We start from the raw sequence: 24,961 nt of genomic DNA, 5'->3' as shown, positions 1-24,961 counted from the left end.
GCACTCGGCCCCGAGCCCCGCGGAGCCCCGCGCACGGCGGCGACACGGCCGGGGGCGGCCACCGAGCCTGTCCCCGGGCCGACACGGCCCCATGGGCCACCGAGCCCCGGCCCAGGCTGCTGGGCTGGCTGCGGCCGCCCAGGGCCACTGCTCCATCGCCGCCCAGCGCCCGGCCTCCGCCCCACCGCGGGGCTCCTCGGAGCGAGCCCCAGCTGCCGCGGCCCCCGCGCCGGAGCCACAGAGGTGGAATTAAATTATCCGTTCTGGGTACCGCAAGAAAGTGAGCATTTAGTAAAAAAAAAACAAAAAACAACAAACAAACAAACAAACAAAAACACAAACAAAACCCCAACAGATTTAGTATAAATCCGAATTTTGTCTGGAATGAAAAGAAAAAAAAAATCACAGCTGCGTTAGGAAAAGCATGTTACTTTTTCTCCCGAATATTTCTGCCCAGATGTCTGACCAAATGAAGCAGCCGCTGGTTAAATTTGCCCCTCCACTTTCAGGTTCACCAGAGCAGTGAGCACTTGAGGAGATACCAGGCTTTACAGGCTGCTCCAAAACGGAGGGAAGTGACAGGGGTGTGTATTTACCACTGAAATACACTAATAACGTAATTAGTTTAAAAAGAGACATTATAATCCAGATGATTTATCATGATATATTATTGATAGCTGGAATGTATGCTTTTGAACTGCCTCAAAAATTTAGACCAAAAAATAACGCTCAGTTTCTAAACAGAATGTAAAATATTCCTGTTTGTTGTAACAACTGAAGAAATTTTTGCAATGTATTTCATATCTATGATTATTTTCTTTCTCAGGCTAGAAGTAAAGCACTATAAATTATACTCCTGTTAATTTACTTGCATATTGCCTATACTGCACGGAGATCTTCCCGATCGTTCTCTGCCACGGATCAGCGCAAATCGCGCCTTCCCCTTGCAATTATTTTATCCAACGTTACAGTGATGGCAGCAGCAAACCAAAATGTCTCCCCAAATCCTGAGAACACATTCCATCCCACATCCCCGCCAGCGCTGAGGCGGCCCGGCCCCGGCCCAGCGGGTGCCTCGTGGCCAGCGCTGCCGAGGTGCCGCTGGGGCCACTGCCACCCCCGGGGACAGAGCCCCGGGACAGGGGACAGAGCCCCGGGACAGGGGACAGAGCCCTGGGAGAGGGGACAGAGCCCTGGGACAGAGCCCCGGGACAGGGGACAGAGCCCTGGGACAGGGGAGAGAGCCCCGGGACAGGGGAGAGAGCCCCCGAGAGAGGGGACAGAGCCCTGGGATAGCGGACAGAGCCCCGGGATAGGGGACAGAATCCTGGGACAGAGCCCCCGAGAGAGGGGACAGAGCTCCGAAAGAGGGGACAGTCCCCGAGAGAGGGGACAGAGCCCCGAAAGAGAGGACAGAGCCCCGAGAGAGGGGACAGTCCCCGAGAGAGGGGACAGTCCCCGAGAGAGGGGACAGAGCCCCCGGTCCCAGGACGGCCACTGCCCTGACGTCACGGCTGCAGTAAGAGCCACATCTCCTCCGGGCTCCCGCTTCGAGATGCCACAAAAGTTGATCCTACAGAGGGGTTTTTATGGGGCTGATGAGACCGACGGTGCAGGGCTGGTGGGATTTTCAGAAAAAATGCCGGAGTATTCCAGTGACTTGGAAAAGCATTTTTAGCGGATGACATAACTTTAATCATTACTCCATGTCCTGAACATGTGCCCAGGCTGCTCCTGTCTCCAAGTTTCACCTGGTTTCTGTGCCGTTTCCCAGTGACCCGCACACAAGGGCCAGTGCCCGTCCAGCCCCGGGCGAAGGCGGCTGGAGGGATCCCGATCCACGCGGTTCTGCTGGGCTGCACCACGAGCCGAGCAGCCCCTCCGGTAAAACTCAAACAGGAACACTGCAAACACGGCAAATCCTGCCCTTAGCCGATCGCTATTGTCCGCTGTGCATGCAGCAGAGGCCGGGAGCTTTGGTCCCTCCGGCACCGGGCTCCTGGACATCCCACAGCCCGTGCCCCACGAGAAACGACAGGCACAAACCCAGCGACAGCGACGGCGAGTTTTAGTTTGTATTTTGCATCTGAGCCGCAACCGAACTGAGAAACATCCGCCTCAGCGCTACGCTCGCGTGAAAGCATTCCCAAAATCTGGAGAGGGCCAGGCTCCATGGGCTTCCCTTCCCTTCCCTTCCCTTCCCCTCCTGCCGGGGACGTGCGGCTCAGCCCGGCCAGCGACAGGAAAGGGCTCAAAGATGAAGAACAGAAATACACGGCAGGTCTTTTCAAATAGCATCCAAAAGTGATGCTAGAACAATACCTGACACATCTAAAAGAACAAAAGCCTGAATATTTATCTTTCTCACCCTAAGCAAAACTTAGAATGGATTAATGAAAAATTATGAAATAGCAACTGTGGGTATTTGCTATGTGGTCCCTTGAATAAAAACCTCTTTTTGAGCCTTTATTTCCAAAACCAAACCAGGAATACAGATCTTTCTATAAATTATATGCATTATTTACATATGAAATTCATATCCTGGAAGAGTTACTTTTCATAACATTTTTTTTTTTTTTACTATCAGCAACAACTAGGGCAAATCGTTATATAACACTGGGTAGTGAGAGAAAAACAAACCAAAAAAGCACAACTTAAAAAAAAAAAAAAAGACAAAAATACACAAATGGGAAAGTATTTATAAATACTAATGCTTTGTAGTAGAAAACACTGTTATGAATGATACAATAAGTAAATTCATTTAAGCAAAGAACCAAAAGACAACTACCATAAGCCTTCTATTTTTGGGAAAAAAAAAAAAAAAACCAAAAAAAAACCAAAACAACAATAATTCTGAGGGTTTCAGTTTGTCAGAGAGAAAACTTCTTTTAAAGAAAAAAAAAACAAAACAAAACAAAACAAAAAAACCCCCCACACAGTTTAAGTGTAAGGTTCCAAAAGTGCAGCAATTTGGCAAAGTTCTAATTAAAATCAAAGAGATTCTGCATGACTGGGGCTTGTGAAAGCCAGTCTTCCCTGCTTCCAGTGCTCTGGGTTGCTTTGTTTTTGTTGGGTTTTTTTTTCTTAAAAACCTCACCATCAAATGCACCTGATCCTCAAAATCCTAAATTTTAGTAAAATAAGTACTTTGCATTTACTCAAAACATCAGTATGTACTCATGCAAGAATATGTCCAATTCCTTCTTTAAAAAGACACCAAAATACATGCCCAGTTTATCCCACTGACATACTGATGATATTTTTGTGATAAATTACATTTATCAGGCACCTCTGACTACTTCAAACTGGGCTTGGGCCACTAATCCACGTCCCCCAGGACGTGCTGTAACATTCCAAGCACAAGGGTAGCTTCACACAGCCAACATTTTTCCAAAAAAAAAAAAAAAAGAAAAAGGAAAAAAAAAAAAAAAAGAAAAAGAAAAAAGAAAAACTGTTTTCACCCTTCCCCCTAATGTGAAATGCCCTCATCCAAGGATGGGCAGCAATCATTCCTGACCCAGGGAAAGGTGTAAGGTCTGATATCTGACCCATCAGAAGCTTGCTTTCATTAGAAAGATGAGACACCATTTTTCCAAAGATATATACACAGCACTTGATTATAGTCCTGGGAGTTCTGGAGAAATCTGACCTTTAAAATTACATTACTACGAACAGAAAATTCTATTTAAGGCAAATTTCAGGAACTGAGATATTTAAGTAAAAGTAATTTTCCTTTTTTTGTTTTGTATTTTTTTTAAATTTTTATTTTTCCCAGATATGTGTAAATAGGACTCAGGATAACAAAAAGCATCTGATACTCCTGATCCCTGTCTTCCTCCGTAGGGGTTCTGCTCCCTCTCGGTACCCCAAGGCATTCTCACTGAGCTCACAGGCACTTCCACGGCGGAGCTGCAGCATCGGCTCTGCCCCTGGCTGCAGTGGCCTCTCTCAGCTGGCTCCTGGCTCCGCTGCCCGCGGTCTGCCGGCTAAAACTGCCCCTCCGCCCTGCACAGCCCAGGGCCACTCGCACGGACACACAGCTATTTTTATCCTCTAGCTACCAGAAACGAATATTTCCCCAGCTCTGAAAGGGCACACAATCCGTGTCAGCACAGTTTCACATGTTTGCTCTTTTGGGCTAATAAAATCTCAGAGAAAACAAATTCTGATTTACCGTGTCTCCCCTCCCCTCGCCGCGAGCCGCTGCCGCTGTCAGTCCTCGGGGGCACACACAGCAGGGCACCATGTCATGTCACACTAGGTGCTGGGATTCAACAAAGGCCAACATGTTGATATCTTTTTATTGCTCGGCAGCCTGCTTACCCCATTTTCCCCCTCTACAACTGGACGCTTTGGGTAATATGGGAAGTTTCTGAAGCAGTAACGATTCTGTTTTCAGTCAGAAAAGTATTTTTGTTTTACAAAGCAATAGCGTCCGATCTTGCTTTTTAGGTCACTAAGTACAATTCTTTATTTTACAGAAACTAAATTGGAAACTTAGAGGGTACATTTATTTGCAGTTAATGGAAATATTTACATTGCCAAATCATGGGGGTTTTTTAGGTAGCCTGAAGACTATTCGACATTCTTTGCTAACTAACAAAAATATGTAAGGTGTTACTACCTACAGAAAAAGAAGTTTGGCCGATCCACATCTACAGCTAGCCCAGGGTGGTTTATTTTGTGTAGAAATGAAAAGCGAAGGCCGTGGCCGGGCTCCCTAAACCGAGAAAACCCTGGCGGTGCCACGGCCCCGGCCCCACAAGGGCGGGATGGCGGCAGCCCACGGGCAAGCCCCGAGTTATTCCCATGCACAGCGCCCGGGCTCGGGAAGACTCTCCGGGAGCTAGCGAGGGCTGCAGCATGAAATAACATGTTTTGTTGTAATTCCTAAACAAGGGGACATTTATCTGGGCCATTTATACAAGAGTTATAACCCTCACAATATTTATACTCAGCATGTCATGTTAGCATTTACTACCCGTTTCCATGGAGATGGATTTTCATGCTGTAGCTATGAAATGCACATTGTTGCCACTAAGCCACTTCAGGCCTTTCTGGATGCCTGCTGAATGCCTGACAAAAGTTGATGCAAACCAATAGTTGTTGTTCTTTGTTTGTTGCCAGACTTCTAGCAGAGCCATATTATGTCCTAGTGATTGAAATGCCCATGTTCGCCCCCCTCCCGGCACAAAAAGGATCCTCAATTTAGGTGACAAGCATGAAGTGGGCTTCTGCAGGGGAGGGCGGCCCGGCGCGGGGCCGGGCTCCATCCCTGCGCGGGGCCGCGACGCGGCGGGGGCCGCTCCCGACAGCGCCTGACATTTGGGGATAAAGCCGGAATAAGAGAGAGCGCGGGCAACGGCGGGGCCGGGGCCGCGGCTAAGCTCAGCGCCGGGCCGGGCCCCGCCGCTCCCCCTCCGCGCCCGACGGCCGTTCCAGCGGCCGCTCCCGCAGCAGCGGAGCCGCGGCCCCGCCGAGCCCCGGGGCCCCCGCCGCCGGCCAGCGGCCGTTCCCTCTCGGAGCGGCTCCGGGGCAGCGGGCGGCGGCGGCACGGGCCTCGCTGCGGGTCTGTGAGAGCCGCGGGTCGGCTCCGAGCGGAGCCCGAACCGGGCCGGGCCGCCCCATCGCCGTCCCCTCCGACGGCGCCGCGCGGTACCGGACCGCAGCGGGCCCGGGGCCGGTGGCAGCGCCCTGCCTGGGTCGGACGCCACGGCTCCGGCGTCTTCGGTCCCGTTCGTGCCCGCCGCGCAGCCTACGCCGGGGTTCCCGCTGGCCGCGGCCGCCACCCGCGGCCGTGAGCCCGTTCCGGGCCGCCCCGCTCCGCCGGGCACGGGGCGCGGCCCGGCCGGGAACACGCCCAGAGCCCGCCGAGTGCCCCGGCCGGGCCGGGCCGCCCCGGCGGGACCCCCGCCGCCCCCCGCGCCCTTACTGTTGGTAGTCCTGCTTGCAGTAGAGCTTGCGGTCCCGGAAGTAGCAGCTGGTGGTGAGCGCCTGCTGGCACGCGGCGCACTGTAGGCACTCCTCATGCCAGGAGGACTCGTTCACCCGCATCAGGAACCGGTCCGAGATGGGCCGCTGGCAGCCCTCGCAGACGGCCTGGTGCTGGCACTCCGACCCTGCAACGGCAGACGGCGGCGTCAGGCGCCGGCCCTGGCCCCGCTCCCAGCCCCGACACGACCCGGCCCCGCTCCCCAGTGCCCGTCCCGGGCAGCGCAGTCCGCCCGGCCCGGCCGGTCGGTCACACCGAGCTCGACGGCTGCCGCCGGTCCCGCGCCCCGCGCATGCCGGCGAGACAGTCCCGCGCCCCGCACCGGTCAGGGGCCGAGCGGCCACAGCCCGCATCGGACCGGCCGGGCCCCTCGGAGCGCGGCCCCGAGCAAAGAGCGGTGCGCGGGGCCGCTTTCGGCGTAGTCGAGAAGCGACCGGCAACTCACCCAGCAGCACTCCCAGAGTGGCCGACCCCGAGCGCAGGGGGTGGTCTTCCATTTTAATGCCGTCCAGCATCTTGGTGCAGTCCGGTGGGCCCCGCGGGAAGCACCTCTCCAAGGACTCGGGACCCGTCGCGATGTCCATGAGCGGCGGCGCGGCCCGGCGCTCCGGGCGGCGGGGAGAGGCGCTGCCGGGCGGCGGGGCCAGCTCAGCCCCGCGTCGGGCCGGACGCAGGGACACTCTGCGGCCGGGAGGAAGGAGTCGCTTTTATTTTATCTGGAAGACATGAGGAGCGTTTTCCTGCCCGGGCTTCCAGAGACGGGGGGCAGAGGCAGGAGCCGGCGCCGCCGCCCATGGGGCCGCCCCGCTACACGGGCGCGCACATGCCGCGCACACGGCGCCGGGCAGCCGCGGTGTCACCTGCTCGCCGGCAGCGCCGGACCCACGCCCTGCTTGGCGCGGAGGGCCCTCCCGGGGCGGGCCGTGCCGGGCGGAGCGCGGGCCGGGCGGGGCACGGGGCTCCCGGCGCTCCCAGCCCCTGAGCCGTGCGGCGGCCCGAGGAGCCGCGCCGTTTAGAGCAGGGGCCGCGGCGGAGGAACACACCCCCCGGCGCCTCACCCCTCCTCAAACTTGCTGACATTTGAACTCCATTGGTGCGCGGCGTATCGCTGCGCCGCGGTGATTCGTCTCCTCGACGTCAAATAGTGCCCTGGCCCCGCCGGGCCCCCGCGGCCCCTGAAGCGCGGCGGCGCCCGGGCGGCCGGCTCCGTACAGCCCGGGGCGGCCGAGGGCCGCGGGCGGCGCGGGCCCGGGTCGCGCCCCCGCCGGCCGCGGACGGGGACAGCGATCTCGGCTACCGAGGGTGGCGGATGCGCGGGGCCCCGGCCGCTCCGCGCCCCGCTCCGCGCCCCGCGGTGCTCCCGGCCCGACGGCGGCTCTTGGCTCCTGCCCTGTCCGGGGTAGGTAGCAGCGCGCGTCCGGCGCCGGGCCGCGGGCAGGTGGCGGCAGGACCCTCCCTCGGGGCGCCGGGGACGCGGCTCCGTCCCGCTGACGGCGGGCCCCGAGCGGCCCCGGCGGGCACGCGGGACGGGGCACCGGGGATCGAGTTGGCGCTGGACGGCTCCGGAGCGAGGAGCCGAGGCTGCCAGCGGGGAAGCTCCGGCGGGGCAGCGGCCCGAGGGCTGCGGGCGGGTAGGGCGGCGGCGGAGCCCAGCCCGCTCCCGCGGCAGCGCTGCCCGCTCGGGCCGGCGGCCGCCGCTTTTGAAGGGGCTCGGTGCGGTGCGCGGCGCGCCCGTGTGCGGGACGGCGCCGGCCCCCTCACCGCGCCGGGATTCCCTCCGAGGAAAAACCGATGGGAACAGCGATCCTGCACGGAGCGCCGGAGCCTACGCTGCCGGCTCCCCTTTCGTGTTCGTTGGGGGTTTTATTTTTCCTTTTTTCTCGTTTTTGTTCCTATTTTTGTGTGCATCCCCCCCCCCCCCCCCCGATACCGTTAAAAATCTAAATATGAGGAAATGAAAATCCAGAAAAGATTCTTTGCAGAGATTCTTATGTGACCCGTGATACGCAATGGCCCTGCCAAAAGAAGGAGTATATTTTGTAATACTCCCAAAATACTGATTCTTAATGAGAAGGACGAGTGTTAACTTAAATTACTTAATGCTTCTATTTCGTGAGTCTTAAGATAAAACTTCTTTTTATGTCGTTTTCGTACAGAAAAAAATCTTGGAAAAAAATTCGTCGCTGTGTTTTAGTAAATTATTTTGGGAAAGGTTTTCAGAAATAGAGCTTATTTGTTTTTGTTCTAGACGCTAGAAATCGGAACATCTTTGTCGTTAATGCTGAAAAAATAATGTATGATTATTTAATTCTGAGATCAAGATAAAGGCTGCTAAGATTTCACAGTTCAATCAACGGCGCAAAAGCTGCTCATTCACATTAATTTTTTATGTCCCTTTCCTATTTTCGCGTAAGGATTCGGAGTTCTCCATCACACCGGGCTTCCATCAAATTATCTTCTACAATTACGTGGAAAATTAAAGCCCTTGTTTCCGCAGGAGTTTTCATAAATTCTCGCTATGAAAGAACGGAAAAAAAACCCAAACAAACCCAAAAAACCCAAACCACCTCAAAACCCAACGAAAAGGCAGCGCGGAGCCGCGGGACCGGGAAGCCGAGCGAGAGCCCCTAGCCCTGCACCCGCAGCAGTAATTCCAGCTTTGTTCGTGGGCTTTTACTCGCAAATATCACACCAAAGGTTTGTTGCTTCTCTCCGTGTGTGTGTGCGATCACTGCGCCGGGTAATTGTTATCCCCGCTCCTGCCCCGAGAACAATTCGATGAGGTGTTATATAGGTTTATATCATGCTTTTAACGAAAAACGAAATGCAATTAAAACACCCACGCGCAAAACCATCACAGAAAAAAACCCAAACCAGACTACGCGGCTCCACCTCCCCGCGGCTTCCTTCGAATTGTCCTTTTATTTGCAAGGGAAATCTCTTTGTTTTGAGTTAAATTTGGGAGTCGAAGAAGAAACGCGTGTCCCCACGCTTCCCAAACGGGGCAGGAGGAAGGAACCATCGGGATAAGTAAGCACGGCCGAGCCCTCTGCACCGACACCCCACGGGCCGGGGGCCGCGCCGCCCGTCCCCGCTCCCGGCCCGTCGGTGCCGCCCGGTGCACACACCCGCGGGGACCGGCGCTGCGGGGAGCGGGACGGGACCGCAGTCCTGAGCGGGACAGAACCGCGCGGGGCCCGGGAGAGCCTCGGGCATCTCCGCACGAGGGAACGGGGGCTCCGGCCTTTCTCCTCATAAGCGTGCGGTGCCGGCGATGCGTGGGCGGGTGTCCGCGCGCATTCCCGACTGCCCGGACGCGCGTTTTCCCCGGTACCGACGGGCACTGCCCGCTCCCCTGCTGAGGTGGGCACGGCCAGCCGGGCTCCCGGCGCCCCGCAGGCCGCGGTTGGGTGCGGGCCGTGCGCTCCGGCCGAGCGGAGGTGCCCGGGGCCGCCCGGGGCGGGGTCGCGCTGCCCTCGGCCGGGCCCGGGGCCCGAGAGCGGGGCCCGGGCGCAGCCTGCCCCCTGCCGGCGAGCGGCGGCACCGCAGGGCCCGCGGGCCGGGGTCAGCCGGGGCGAGCGGCGGGGCCGGGGAGCGGCGGGGACCGGGGAACGGCGGGGACCGGGGAGCGGCGGGGACAGGGGAATGCGGGGACAGGGGAACGGCGGGGACAGGGGAACGGCGGGGACAGGGGAACAGCGGGGACAGGGGAACGGCGGGGCCGGGGAGCGGCGGGGACAGGGGAGCGGCGGGGACAGGGGAACGGCGGGGACAGGGGAATGCGGGGACAGGGGAACGGCGGGGACAGGGGAACGGCGGGGCCGGGGAACGGCGGGGACAGGGGAATGCGGGGACAGGGGAACGGCGGGGACAGGGGAACGGCGGGACCGGGGAATGGCGGGGACAGGGGAACGGCGGGGCCGGGGAACGGCGGGGACAGGGGAATGCGGGGACAGGGGAACGGCGGGGACAGGGGAACGGCGGGACCGGGGAATGGCGGGGACAGGGGAACGGCGGGGCCGGGGAACGGCGGGACCGGGGAACGGCGGGGCCGGGCAGCGGCGGGGCCGGGGAACGGCGGGGACAGGGGAACGGCGGGGCCGGGGCCGGGCAGCGGCGGGGCCGAGGAGCGGCGGGCTCGGGGAGCGGGGCTGGCCGGACCGGGCGCTGTACAGCGCGGAGACGGCAGCGCTTCCCTGCCCTGGACGGGCCTCCAGCCCGGCGGTGCCCGGCCGCCGGCCCCGGCTCTGCTCTGGGGCGTTCGGGGAGCCCCCGGGCAGGCGCGGGCCGCCGGCTCACTGTGTCCTGTTTTTCTCCACGCACAGCCAGACTCTGCAGCTCGCTCCCCTGCGGAGCCTCGGCCTTCCCCGCTCGCCAGCGACCGACGCCGATGCGCAGAAAACCGCCCGCGGCGGGAGGGTCCAGAGAACCGGGGCCCCGGCACGGCGGACAGCTGCCTAGCTTCGGCACCGGCACCGAGACCGGCGGCTGCCCCTCGGGCGGCCTCGCCGCCGGTTGTCCACGGAGCTCTCTGTGCTGCCCACAACAGGGCGCTCCCCAGACCGGCTCCGCAAGCCCGCAGCTCTCACCGAGCCCCCGGCGCCCGCTGCCCGGTGCCTCCACGTCCCCGGGCCTCTCCCCCGGCCGCCGACGTGCGGGGCATTCCCAGGACCTGGCCGCACTGGCCCTCGGTGGCCCTCGGTGGCCCTCGGTGGCCCCAGCGGAGCGGGCCCGGCCCAGGAGATGCTGCAGCCGCTGGCGCACGACGGTGACGGATCCAGCCCGCGCTCCCCCCTCGGAAGGATGGATGTGAACGAGCTACTAAGTGTAGTTACTAATAACAATAACAATAAATTATCGGACTGTTGCTCAGTAATGCAAACAAATGTTTCGTGAACCACGCGGAGTGTCCCCGCGGCTGGCGGCAGTCCCGCCGGGACCGGCCCGTCTGACGAGCGGCTGTTCCCCGGTGCAGGGAAACGACCCTGTTCTCCCGGCGGCCTCACGGAGCAGGTGACAGGGCCAGTGAGCAGGGACGGGGGCAGCCAGGGTGGCCGATAGGGGAGGTGGTGCAGGCGGTATCGGGCAGAATGCGGTCGGAGGCCGCACCGCGTGAAAAGCGGCGAGCACCGAGCCGGTGTTTTAATTAAGCGGGACCTCTTTGATACAGGCCGCTTGATGCTATCTATCTCTGCGCTCTGTTCCCGTCACGACAGCATTTGGGTAGGAAAATTGCTGAGCGAGGCGGGTCGGGCAGGGCGTCGGGGCCGCGCCGAGGAGCCGGAAAGCCCCGGGGAGCGGCGGGCGCTGCACAGCGCTGGGAGCCCCAGCCCCGCCGCCGTGCGCCTTTTCGGGGGGCCTGGAGGAACGGGAGCCAATTTACCATGATTAAAGGCACAGGCGAGGAGGCGCCACGCATTTGCATGCGCCTTCATCTTCCCTAAGTGGATTTTTGAGGGCAGCGCGGCAAACAAGCTCGGGCTCCGCATTCCCTCCGCCCGTGGAGCGCCCGTCCGGGACGGCGCTGGAGGATCGCAGGGCTCGAGGCCCCCGCCCGCCCCAGGAGCCGCAGGACCGGGCTCCGGCGCGGAGCAGCTCCGCCACCCGGCTCCTCCTGCGGCTACCGGCGGCTCCGCGCTGTGCCCTCGACTAACCCGGAGCCGGGCACGACCCGCAAGGGCTGCGCCCGAGGCTGCTGCTCTTCCTCAGCCTCATCAGGCCTCCGGCTCTCGCTGCCCGCTCGCACAGCTCTAGCTCGGGCTGTGTTACTGGCACAGCCGTGTCCCGGGCAGGCGGCGGAGGCCCCGTGACAGCAGCGGCGGGCGCCGGGCTCGGGTCGGGCTCGCACCGAACGCAAGCGGCTCCCTCCGGCCGCTCGCCGGGAGCAGGGACCCGACGGGGCGGGCGGGACGAGCCCGGCTGGCAGCAGCGTGTCGCGCACATGTGCCCCCGAGGCGACCGATGCCAGGTGCGAGGCTGGGGGCAGAGTTTACGGCCGGTCTCTGACGGCTCCGCGGGTTTCCCAGCCCAGGGGGTGTGGGAGGGGTCCTTTCCCAGTTCAGGGCAAATACCTTCGTTTCACTGGGAAATTCAACCTCTCCTTGGAGCTGGATCCATTATACGGGTTTAATATCCGCTCTTTTACAGCTCGGTGTTGTAAAAGGCAGCAGCCAGGTCTGTGAACTCTGACATGTGCAGCCGGGGGGGTTGGGGGGGACGGCAGGACCTGACGGCGCGGGGAACGCCTGCGAGCGCAGCCTTTCATCTGCCTGGCCTCGGCAGCGGCCCCGCCGGCCGGAGCGGGACGGGGGCGGCGGCGCCCCCCACCCGTGCTGCCCTCCAGGGCCCCCGGGGCCCCTCCGCGGCCGCGGCAGCCTCCGAGGCGTTGCCGGGGCTCTGGCGGTGCCCCGCTGCCCCCGGGGAGCGGGCTGGGCAGAGGCCGTGCCCACACCGGGGCCTTCCCCGCGCAGACGCTCGGCAGGTGCCCCCGGAGAGCGGGCGGGGGCCGAGAGGACCTGCGGCCGGGGCGGGCGCTGCTGGCCCGGGGCTGTCGCTGTCTGTCGGCGGGACGCGCTCCCGCAGGGCCACGCTCGGCAGAGCCGAGTCTCCTGAGCTGGCGCGAGCGGGGCAGTGGGACGGGAAAGGACCGGGCCACCCCAATCTGCTGCTTTTTCTCCCGAGAACTGCCAGGTGCGTGGAGGAGCCCGGGCGGGGGCAGCGGGCCAGGGCTGTCCGCGGGGTACGGCGAGCGCTCGGCGCCCACCGGGCGGCGTCCAGAACGGGGCGGGAGCCCGCTCCGCCGGCTGGGGGCTGCGCCGGGCTGCCCGGTAGGATCCCGGCTCCCCGGGACCCGCCGGCCCCCGAGCAGCCTCCGGGGCTCCCGGGGCAGGAGGGCTGCCGTGCCCAGGGGCGCCGGGGCCGTCGGGCCCGATGGAAGCGGGCTCTCGTCAGAGGAGCTCCTCAGAGGAGGAGGAGGGAGCTGGCCGCTCCTCTGCTTTTCCGAGGCGTGCGGGATCGTTTCTGTAGGCTGAATCGAGGAACCTAAATGCAGCTTTTCAGGAGAAAAAAATAACATCAACGAGAAATATTTTCTGTTTGGTTCTGGGAGGCCTCTCCGTTACGATTAACGTTTGCCCCATCCGTGCCGAGGGCAGCGCGGGCGGCGGCCGCCCCGGGCCCTTCTTCTCCCGCCGGGGCAGCCGGAGCTCCGCGCAGGGCCAGCGGAGCAGTGGGCCAGGCAGGAGCCCGTGGGGCAGGCAGGAGCCCGTGGGGCAGGCAGGAGCCCGTGGGCCAGGCAGGACCGCTCAGACATCGCTTCACCGCGCCCTGGGCGCGCCCACGCAGCGCCGCTGCCCCGGCTCCTCTTGAAAAGAGACATGAAAAAACGTGTTGGGGAGGAAGAGGAGAGGACTCTGCCTGCAGACGACGTCTCTTTTACGTAAAGATATGAACAGCGGGAGCTGCAGTCAGGGGTGACGGCTTTGCAGCAGCTGCTGAGGCTCTCCGGAGCTGCCTTTGTCAATAGAAAACCATCACGCACAACGGCGAGATATCAGAAGCCGCGCGAATACGCAGCGCTGCCCTGAGCGGAGCGCTCCGCTCTGGTTTTTATTAGCGATTATTGTGCTGTCATTAAGGAATGCAGGGGTGGAAGGATTTGCTTCGGGACTCGAAACACAAGCGCTTCAAGAGAGAAGCGAAACGCTGCAGCCTTGTGCCTCACAAAAAGCGGGGCTAACGCTGAGCAAACCCCGAGAGAGGCTCGGAGGGAGCCGGGGGAGGCCGGCCCTCCTGCCCCCCAAGCCGAGCCCAGTCCCGGGGGCCGCTCCTGCCCCGCTCCCCTCCGAGCCTCCTGCTCTCCAGCACCTCGCTCCTGGCAGCTCGTGGCGCCGAGCGGTGCGTGATGCAATTCCCAGCGTGGGATTCCTCACCTGCTGCCAGCTGATCGCTCGGAAGACACACTTGAGGCTGCAGGCTCTTCTGGCAGCGTTTCCTTGTTCTGTCTCCTTTTCTTGCATATCTGAGTTCCCTGACATGCCGGGTGCTGGCATGGCGAAACCCGGAGCGGTTCTTGGAGAGCTCCGGGAGCCGAGGGCTGCCGTCAGCGCTGCCTTGGCCGCTGCCTGCACTCCTGCCGGCGGGCACGGGGCGACACGGTTAATTTTCCCTCCCATTATCAATAACACCAGCTCATTGCTTACTATTTCTATTTATCTCTAGACGTAAATTTATGTAAACTCGGTTGTGGCATCGAATTGTTGAGGAATCCCTTTCCCGAGGTCTTTTCCTGAAAGAACCCCACTCATCCTGCGGCGAAAAGTCATAATGAACAATAAGCACTTTGAGCCTCAGTTATTCAAGGTCAGACGAGTCCCTGTGAAATCCCTCCCCACAACACAGACCTGCTCATCTCAAAACGAGGGACCCGCAAATTTTTCGTTTGAGTCGCGTTGATAGATTCTGCCTCGATCGAGGCGTTTTAGTGTCTCGAGTCTTCAGTTGTGAAAATGGGGAGAAAGAGTCAGAGGGAGATGGAGCAGGGTCCCCGTTCCCAGAGCAGTTTTGCCTTTGCTCTTTCCGTAGGGATTCCCTGGGTTTTTCTGAAGTTCAGTATTTATGGGACACACACGCGCCCAAACAGTCACATTTTCTACAGATCGGAGCATCCTTCCAACCCGGGTGAAAGGGACTATAAAGAGAGAACTGAAAGACTGGATTGAGAACGCCAAAATGTGATTTTCGATGTGGTCCCTGTGGATATGAACACATTCGCGTTTTCAGTCTCGGTCACCTGAAAGCTCGCTCGGGGTCAGCATACCACCCTCGCGGGAATCATCTTATGATTTAGACAAAGCGAGTTCCGTTGCAAAAACTCCGATTTGTTCAATCACTTGCCACACAGAACGAGTTCCGTGCATGCTCAACTCCTCATCGTTGCTTGAGCCCGATTTAGAAAACAAAAAACCCCAAAACCCCAAAAACCAAACCAAACCAAAACCAAACCAAACAAACCCCACCAACCTCTCAGTCCCAAGCAGCCCATCGCACCAACGGATCCATAAATGCATTTACACCGGGACTGCGGCTGCGGCGATTGATGCAGAGGGGCAGCACGGCGGAGCCCGGGCTGCGCTCCCCGGCCGCGGGGCAGCCGGGCTCGGGAACCGGCCCCGCCCGGGAAGCGGCCCCGGGGCTCGGAGGGACAGCTAACAGGGCACAGGCAGCAGAGAGCCGGCCCGGCTGCACTGCGCCCCGAACCTTCCCCCGGGAGGCTCCGGTGCTGCCCCGGCGGCGCGGGGCCAGAACCCGCGGCACAGACACGGGCCCGGACCCCTCGGTCCCAAGGGCACACGAGCTCCGGGGTGTGCAGTTTTATGAGTGTCAGGGAACAAAGCCTCGCTCACGAGCGGAGGCGCAGAGCGGGAGAGTGGATGGGTTTGTGATGAAGGTGATAGGGTTTCTCTGGGGACCACCGAAAGCGGCCCCCGAAGCGCGTTCCCGGAGCTCTGGAGGTTGCCGAAGGCAGAGATGAGGGGTCACCCGGCCAGGGCCCTCTCTCCCTCGGGGGAATCTGCAGGGCACACGGAGGGCAGGGGTCCTCCCGGAGCCGGGGCCAGCGCACAGCCTGCAGCGCCTTGGGATTTCCTTCCCACACCTTTACACTAGAGAATCTTTTCCCCGCCTTTGTGGGGGAAGTAGGAGTTGTAGTCAAAAATGCTAAGAAAAAGTTGCGGTTAATTAGTAAAAGAATATATTTAAACAATCCATTAATGAGGTGTATTAAGTTATTGATAAGATATTAAAATGCTACTCTTAAATGGGAAAGAAACGGGTGGGAAATCTGCAAGATTTTGAATTTTCAAGGTCAATTCCACAAAGAAAACGGAGAAACATTGCACGTTATCATTTTGTTGGGGAGTCCTAAAGCATCTCTGCTGCCAAAGCAGGAGGTATCGAGGGCAGGACACGGTACAGATGAAGAGGAATTTTCAGGGTAACATTTTGTTTCCTTGTGGCAGGTGAAAGACGTACAGAGCCGTTGCCATTGGTGGTTAGAGTTTTCGGCACTGTGAGATATGGAGCTGAAAACATCGTATCCTCGAGCAAGGATATGTGCCTCGAAAATATAATTACGTTGGGAAAAATAGCATTTTAATTTCAATTACAGTTGTTCTACGAGAGACAGATGGGAACTGCTAAAATGTTTATAATGTAGCTCAACAATAAAAAAAGAGATATTAAAGAAATACGTGTCACTGATGGGATTTGATTGGCATGCTGTATTAATTACAAGACTTTCACCTCTGAGACTGCTGTTCCAATCCCGACAGTCTCCAGGGAAACCAATTTAAGGTTTGTTTATATATTCTAAAATTATATAAATCAAGTAGGCATCTTAAAAAAATAAAAAGAAAAAAAGAAAAAGAAAGAAGAAAAAAAAAAAAAAAGAAGAAAAAAGAATGAATTTCACTACAGTGAAACACTTAAAAAGGAGCATCTGGTAACACACAGATTTTGGTCGCCATCCTACAACACCAATCTGGAATATTTACAGTTGCTAGTACATGCAAATTGTATCTGTTGGATCCCTAATTTGGAATGAAGTGAAAGATGTTACCCAAATTTCTCTCACGTGACACACTGAGACCGGCGTGTCTCCAGCAGGTGGAGGCAGGAATGCTGCCCATTGTTAGTGAATTAATAGAAATAAAATAATCAGTGAGGGGAAGCCAGTTCTGGTAGCACTAAGCCAAGGTGCTCAAAATCCATCACTTAGCTTTAGAGAGCTTACGAGAGCAATTTAAAAGCACGGGATCTTAAATCATCCTTTATTTTCTTTCCTACTGGCTAAAGCAGAGCATCCTTTCTGGTCACATTTGTAAGTTTTCTTTGCAGCCAGAAAAAGGATTTTCTTAAATTTAAAGCATTTTTCAGGATGTGCAGGGAAAAGCCAAACTTCTCTCCCCTGAGCATCCCACCTGGATTCTGCACAGACTGAGCAGAGTCATCCCAGACTGCAGAACCAGGACCAGCGTTCGTACCCGCATTTCCAGGGCACATCTACCTGCTAATAGCTGCATTTCCAGCCAGGCTTCTGCCTTTATCAGGGTCCCCTCCACGCCAGCTCAGGCAGAGGCACGGAGACGCCAGGGCTCCCTCTCTCCTGCGCTGGGAGGTGCAGACACACACGACAGGAGAGTCGAGCTCTGCTGAGGGGAGAGCATTCAAACCCTTTCCACAAGTAAAGGATGGAAACAAAGAGAGGATAAGCCATTTATTTAGAGCCTCAAGACCTTCAAGGAACCTCTTTGGCCCCGGAGCTTCCAGCAAGTGTTAGGGCACCGTGCCCATGTCCACGAGAGCGGAGCAGAACGAGCCAGCATTTCGAACCAGAAGTGTCCCCGTGCAGGGGTGACAGGCAGCATGGCCCTGCAGTCACCCCCTGCCCACGGCCTCTGCCCTCCCCCTGCCACCGAGACAGCCACAGGTCACATCTGCTGCCTGGTGAGGAATCCCGGGTGGCATCCCGAGGGAGCTGCATCCCCTGTCGCTGGTGTAGGTGAGCGGGGACGATGGGTGTGCGAAGAACAAAGGTGTGTTTGCAGTAGGAACGCCGACACCTGAAGCACCACCTCAGTGTAAGAAACAGCCCCCATGTCAAAATGCGAGTGGGAATAAACAAATCTGCACCAGGGTAATATTTTGAACCCTAACCCCCATTTTAGTCTGTTCTACATGTTCTATGGCCAGGCATTTTATGTGATTTGGATACAACTCCACTGGTACATTAAAGTTTATTGGCCTTGAAAACAATGGCTGCATCACTACTGATAGAAGACTTGGTGTTACACTGTCAGTGCATATTTTATTTGATCTCAGTCTTAAATAAAACTCAGACCTTTGGACTCCATACTGAGTTGGACTTCAGCCTTTTCCTGTAATTATCTCGTGTCTTGTTAACATTTTATGAGCACATCTGCTTAAATAAACTTACTTGATGTGCATTTGTTTTGGCTGTAGCCTTCTTCATAGGATGGATGTGCTTTTTCTTTGTCTTTTAAAAGAAATCAAAATAAAGCTGAACAATGGGACTGCAAGGGGAATATATTTAAATACAGTGTTTGTTTCATTTAACAACAATACAATGCAGTTGAAATCAAATAGATTTGACAACATTATTTATGAGGATTTAACATTTATTTGCTAAGTGTAGAACATTTAGGTAATTACGACTCCAAAGCATTGTTTTGTTTGCCAGTTGCATTGACTGATTGACATTGGAGCACCACGGGCACAATGTGTTTGTAGAAATGGACTGTAGAAAAGGCTGGAGCTGTAAATCTTTTTAAAACCACAGTTCTATGTTTGTTATTCACCTTCTGAATACTTTTGGAGGAATAGAATATTTTCATGTTTTTTCCCTGGGTGCATGAAAAGATCTTACTCATTTGTTTCTGTCTCTACGTGGTCAGAGCAGATGGAGAAGTGGCATGGGGAGGGGGAGGCCCGGCCAGCGCTTCCCAGAGACCTGCCCAGGGGTCTGCGAAGGGAGAACACACCCCAGCCCTCCTGCTGCCACCTTCTCCTCCCCAAATCTCCTGCACCACAGGGGCCCCACATACCGCCCCAAATACTGCTTCAAGTATCGATTAAACTGTGCAGATTGAGTGCTCTCTGTACCTCTGTAAAACATCTCACTCATCTCCTTTGGGTCTGTTGGCACCTTTGGACATGTACTGCAAGTGTTGGGTGAGAATCCAGAGCTGCCTGCAGCTGTGGAGTGACGCTGGCCTTGTCACATCCTCTGCAGCCCGGGAGGGGACAGGGACAGGTAACAGCAGAGGGAGAAGGGAATAATGCTGAGTGATTTGTCTTTCTCAGTTCTCCCCATACAGAGCATTCCTGGTAAGGATTCAAACCTCAGACGCGGAAAATAAAACAAACACAGAAACAGAAAGGACTGGCCTAGATTACATCTTTTCTTTCTCCATCACCTTTCTCCATGTGATGTTTAATAGAACTTGGAGCACACAGAGAGGTGTTCATTGACCACTAGAATGCAGCAACCGCCAAACAAACAGCATCTTCATACAGCAACATTCAGCATGAGTTAAACCCAATTAAAAACATTAAACAAGGGAATGGTTTATGAGAGTTGCATGGAGGCTTCAATATGGTCTCATTCATTTTTCCTGTTTCAGCCCCTTACACAACCTGCTTGAACTGCTCGAGGCGTGCAGGTGCTGATTGTCCCTGCTCTGCTCTGTGCAGCCATCTCCTGCTGCCAGGGCCAGGACAAGTCCCACCTGGCCCAGGATCGCTGCGACAGGGGGTAAATGCTCTCCTCGGTTCTGCTGAGCTCTCACCTGGACATTCCCCCACCCCAGTGCCAGAGCTCCAGAGCTGCCCAGGACAAATCCGCCAGCACAAGATGGGGCAGCCCTGGGTGGGGGCAGTTCTGCCCCCTCAGTGAGGAGCAGCCCAAGCAGAACAACTCTGAGCAGGCGCCGGGTCAGTGAGTAACTACCCTGCACCAAGAGGCTGCTGTGAACATTTCACTTGAGGTTTTTTCCATTCCCCCGGTTAGCAAATTGCTTCCCCCCAAAACACAGACCTGAACTATCTTACACCAAGCCAGCACATATTCTAGAATGTGCCTTGGGGAAATGTTGTTCTGACATTCATTGCAGCAGAGTTTGCTGAGCATACACCACCTCCACAGCTCGGGGAGCTGCATGCCCACGGTTACAGGAGGCAGCCTCACATGCACCAGTGAGTTCAGACCACAGCTCAGAACGGCCTGTGCCAGCCCAGCACAGAGCGTGACTGTCACCTTCCACGTGCCTCCTGCTGCTGCTGACAGTGTCCCTGGGGAAGCCCTGGACAATGGGTGATGGCAGCAATGCTGAACCTCTGAACCTGCTGCCTGCAACAACACTCCCAGTGCATCCTTGGGCCTGCTGAGGATAACTCCTGCCCAGCTAAGCAACTTTTCAGGACTCACAGGAGAGAGAGGAACATTCCAGTGCTCAAAACCCTATTGCCACCCTCCCTTTCTCAACTTCCCCCAAAATCATACAAATATCCTCTCTCCCTTCCACTATATACTTCATCCCTCAAACTGCCTCCAACTTGTTACTTTTCCAAAAATCAGTTTTCCACCGGGTATTGTGCTGGCAGAGCTACACATAATTATTCCCTGTATTACCTTCAAAGCATCAGGAACTAAATGAAATTTTTTTTCTTAATCGAGTTAAGTCAAGCGCTAAAGCTGCACCGTGGGAGAAATGCTGCAATCCCCAAATCTTTCCTTTCTCGCTTGGCTCCATCTACTGCTGCCGCCGCACATTGCACACGGCTGAGGCACCGGCGCTTCCCTGCTCGCCACCGAGAATCGTTTAAAGGTTAATTCTTCAGGAGATTAGGAAAAAAATCTGCTGTGAAGGAAAAGACAAGTGTTTGTGCGTGTTTACCCTGCGGGGTTTTTACATCAGAAGTGTGAAGTAGGATAATCCAGCGGAAAGTGAGCTGCTTCTCGCTGAAAAGCATTTTGGAGCCAGTTTAATAACCCTCTATGAGACCACACATCAAAACTGTATTTATTTAGGGGGCTAATTGAAAGGGAGGCGGTAAGGAGGAGCCGGCATCAGCAGCCAGGATCAGAGGGCGGTGGGTTTGGGGCAGCAGGGAGCAGCGGGGACCCTCCGAGCCGGGGTGGGCTGTGCCAGGGGCACCTTTGTCAGGGGACGCCTGTTTCCTCAAGCCTCTCGGTAATTCCCGGAGCACAGATACAGCTCTGCCTCCACCAGGGCTATCACTTGGCTCCTGCTCCCTCCCAAGGCGCTCCCTGTTGTGCCAAGTGAGCGCGGAGCCAGGCTGTGCCCCCTCCCAGCAGGGCACTGACGGCCCTTCACAGCTGCCATGGCTGAACAAGGACTGCGATGGTTTGACTGGCATTCTTTGGTCTGCTGGAGGACACTGCAGGATTGTTTTTGCCACAGGAAAAAAAAATAGGAACGTCAGATTGGAAAAACTTGTCATCATATAAAGCTCAACAAGAATTTTCAGACGAAATGCTGGAATTGTTATTCAGCAAAAATCTTCAAACCAGGTTCTTAAAATCCACTCAGGTGGCTTAAAACCATTAATGTCAAAAAATAAACTTGAGTTCCTCCTGCCTTCAGAGCAGCACGGGGGGCACAGTCAGCCTGGCTGTGAGTGCAAGGACTGGAATGTCAGCGCAGGGAATCTCACTGAGGGCTCCTGGGCTGGCAGTTCTAAAGCCTATTGAATGCCACGATGCCTGTGATAAAACCCCAGTGCTGTATAGAGGGGAATCTTTTCTCACATACGAGAAAAGACCGAGTAAAAGTGCCATGAGACAAACAGCTGCATCTTGCCTTTTATTTTCACTTTGAAACAGCATTTTGAGGCTCGTATTTTGGAGAATTGAGTTAAAAACCCTTGAGGTGAAGCAGCCAGTGCCAATCAGTTCCCTCCACTACGGTTCCCTCCTCTCAATAATGGGGCAGATATTCCAAGGTAAAACTTGCTCTACTTATGTTAAACTGATAGTGCAAGTAGAGAAGTCTTTTCCCTTTTGGTTTAAATGAATCCTTGCCACTTAAGTTCATGTTTATTTTTATAATATGGACTCTCTGTCATTTATTGCTCCCAAAGCGACTCCAAATACCATGCTGGTTATGAGTGAACCTGGGAATATACTTCTGAATTGCTTGTGATTTATCCTGCTTCTGATGCACGTAATAACACAGCTCTTCTGAAGCCTCTTCAAGGCTATTAATTATTAATTTCTGTACTTTGTGTTGCACCACGTGACACTTACTGTGGGCTGTGGGTAGGAATTACTGTGGCTGTGTTCCCCAGTAACAGCACTGTCATTGGGAATTTCATATTTCAGGCTAACTGCTGAACGACTTTGGAAGAACTTTAACCTGTCCCCAGCAAGAGGACACATGCCATTTAAAACAAGATCCTTCAGGATCAGGATGCTGGGGAATGCAGAGCCCAAGGGGGAAGGTGAGACCAACAGCAGCTGTGAAGACACATGGCAGAAGCAGATGGGAACTTGCTCTGCAAAGGTGCAGCATTCACTTTTGGGGTGGCCCCAGACCTGGCTGTGCCTCCTGCTAAAGGTAACACAGGAAGAGGATGACCCTACACACAAGCAATTTTTCATTCCTCTGTGCCAGATGCCAACAGCTTTAACCTCCTGTGAGTCCGTGGAGAAGCCAACAGACCCAAAGAGGTGACAGTGTGAGGGTGTCCGTGTGCCCACCGTGCTGGGAGACAAGCAGTGTCCCCAGGGAGCCCTGGGCCCCGCAGCACAGAGATCTGCTGTGGCAGACTGTGCACTGCCCCACGGATCCGTGGCTCTGTCCTGCTCGGCCCTGTGCAGCCAGAGCCCCTCAGGAGAGTCAGGGATTCTCCCACCCTGGACGTGCATTCTGCATTCTGTGGGGCTAGACCCCTGCACCAAGAGTGCTGCAGAAGTGGGTCCATGCACGGGACCTTCAGTGACCAGAGGAGAGCCTTCCCTCCTCCCTTCCTCCTCAGTTACTAAATCTGTTTAAACTAGGGGAGAGGGGTGAGGAAGTGAGACCTTTTGGAGAAGTCACATAGAGTTTGTTTTCCTTGGGGGTTTATATCAACATTGGTCTTGACATTTTGCCTCTTATTATGTGTGGCTCTTTAAAAGGTGAAATAATATTTTCTTTTGCTTGAGAAAAGGACAAAGTTCAGACAAGGCTCTCAACCCCAAATCATTTTCTTCTTTCCCAACAGTTTACATATTGTCTGTGCTCTGGTTGTGCATAAAGCCCCTCTCTGCAAACAGGAGGAGAGACCCAGGGAGGGAGACCCAACCCCACCTGTCCCGGCCCCCTGCACTGCCCACGGGAGGGGCACCCCACAGCCCACGCCAGCTGCAGGTGGCTGGGAGCTGCTCTGGCTGTGCCTGCGCACACAGGCTGCTCCCAGCTGGCAGAGCCCATTCCCAGCACAGCAAAGGTGTGCGTGCCCCCAGAGCGAGGAGCAGCCCCAGATGTGCACCCTGCCCAGCAAGAGCCCCCTCTGCCTTCCTCTGGCAGACAGCAGCAGCAGTTTGCTGACGGGGAAGAGGCAACATGAAATTCCTGCTCCTGTCAGCAGTCCCAGGATCAGGAAGCAGCCTACCTCACCCATATTGATGTTTAATTAGGGTCAATCTAACCCGTGTAGGTCTTCTGGGTTTTTAGTGGGTCGCTGGAAACTCATCAGTGCTGAAGCTTGGGGAAATAATATGTTTTCTAATTGGGAAATGGGTTGATTCTTAGTAGTGTAAAATAGTAGTTCATTTTTGGATTAGACAAAGTTCACCACTCCTATTGCCCTTGCAGTATTTTTATGTATATTTAATGAAAGATGATAGAATTTGGAATTGCTTACATTCCGTAGAAAGTAAATATAATACTTAAGTTGTAACATAATAATTGCTATAGATACAGATCGTGAGGTTATAAGCACAGTAAATCACTCATTTGCAGAATTATTTTGCCCCAGTATTTAATTGTAACCTAATAAATCTGCATCATGTAAAATCAAGTGAAAACAGACCTAAATAATAATCTGCAAACTTCTTCTGGTAGTAAAACGGGATTTTTCTGTAACAGTATTTCTATTTTAGATAGGGTTTTTTTTTTCCAGTGTTCTCTTCAGAATACATTTTACAGACAGACAGCCTTCAAGCAATATTAGCCCATAGCAAGAAAAAGTTTGCAAATGTCTCCTGGACTGACACAACTGCTGGTGACAGGGAATCAACCCTGAGCCACACGGTGCTCCTGAGGTGGGATGGAGAGGTCGCCCGCAGTGCTGTAACCTGCCCAGGCTCCGAGGCACCGACACAGCACCATTACCTCAAACCAGCTGTTCAAATGCTGTAGGACATGCCACGGACCTCTGACCCACAGGTGAAGAGGGAAGGAATGCAAATCACAATCCCCCGATTATTTAGAGGTGAAATGTGACACCGGAGTTAGTGCTCACCAATCAGGTTAACAAGTTAGCTGAAACTTTATCTTTCTGTACTTAAATTACTGGGAAATCATCTCGCTGCCCTGATGGAGGAGATACGGACGGTCCCTGCGCTCCCCGGGGCTGCTGCAGCCTCGGGCACGGCCCCGGTACCCGCAGCCCCGCACGGCTCCTGCCTCAGCCTCGCCTCCTGGGGCCGGGGAATCAGCTGCCCCCTGTTCTGAGGCCACCTGAGCCACCACGTCTGTCACACAGCCAACAGCCTGGTGCCAAGAAGGAGCCTAAAGAGCAGCGAGGAGCTGGCCACGGCCCCACCAGCCCAGGCTGCGGCTGCAGGACGGCCAGCCGTGCCCGGGGCACACCGGGAGTGCTGCCCAGTGTCCAGAGCCGGCACACACCCTGCTCAGCTCAGCCCCTGTGGGCACAGCACAGCACAGCACAGCCCAGCCCCTGTGGGCACAGCACAGCCCCTGGGGGGCACAGCACAGCCCCTGGGGGGCACAGCACAGCACAGCCCCTGTGGGCACAGCACAGCCCCTGGGGGGCACAGCACAGCCCCTGTGGGCACAGCACAGCACAGCCCAGCCCCTGGGGGGCACAGCACAGCCCAGCCCCTGGGGGGCACAGCACAGCACAGCCCCTGGGGGGCACAGCACAGCCCCTGTGGGCACAGCACAGCACAGCCCCTCGGGGGCACAGCACAGCACAGCCCCTGGGGGGCACAGCACAGCACAGCCCCTGGGGGGCACAGCACAGCCCCTGTGGGCACAGCACAGCACAGCCCCTCGGGGGCACAGCACAGCACAGCCCCTGGGGGGCACAGCACAGCACAGCCCCTGGGGGGCACAGCACAGCCCCTGTGGGCACAGCACAGCACAGCACAGCCCAGCCCCTGGGGGGCACAGCACAGCACAGCCCCTGTGGGGCACAGCA

General features: G+C 56.6%; 1 protein-coding gene across 3 annotated transcripts in view; it reads right to left on the bottom strand.

The window, feature by feature from the left end:
• LMX1B (LIM homeobox transcription factor 1 beta) overlaps nt 1-6,795 on the bottom strand; it is an 82,522-nt gene extending 75,727 nt beyond the window's left edge. For all 3 annotated transcript variants that reach the window (XM_066333013.1, XM_066333011.1, XM_066333012.1), the window contains exons 1-2: nt 6,438-6,795; nt 5,933-6,119 (exon numbers count right to left, since the gene is read on the bottom strand). In XM_066333013.1, coding sequence (XP_066189110.1) covers nt 5,933-6,119; nt 6,438-6,576 — 326 coding nt within the window. In that variant the 5' untranslated portion in view covers nt 6,577-6,795. The remainder of the gene's footprint in view (nt 1-5,932; nt 6,120-6,437) is intronic.
• Between the last annotated feature and the right edge of the window lie 18,166 nt (nt 6,796-24,961).

Source organism: Sylvia atricapilla, chromosome 19 (assembly GCF_009819655.1).
Source record: "Sylvia atricapilla isolate bSylAtr1 chromosome 19, bSylAtr1.pri, whole genome shotgun sequence".
Classification (NCBI taxonomy): Eukaryota; Metazoa; Chordata; class Aves; order Passeriformes; family Sylviidae; genus Sylvia; species Sylvia atricapilla.
This window is presented reverse-complemented; position numbering and strand designations above follow the sequence as displayed.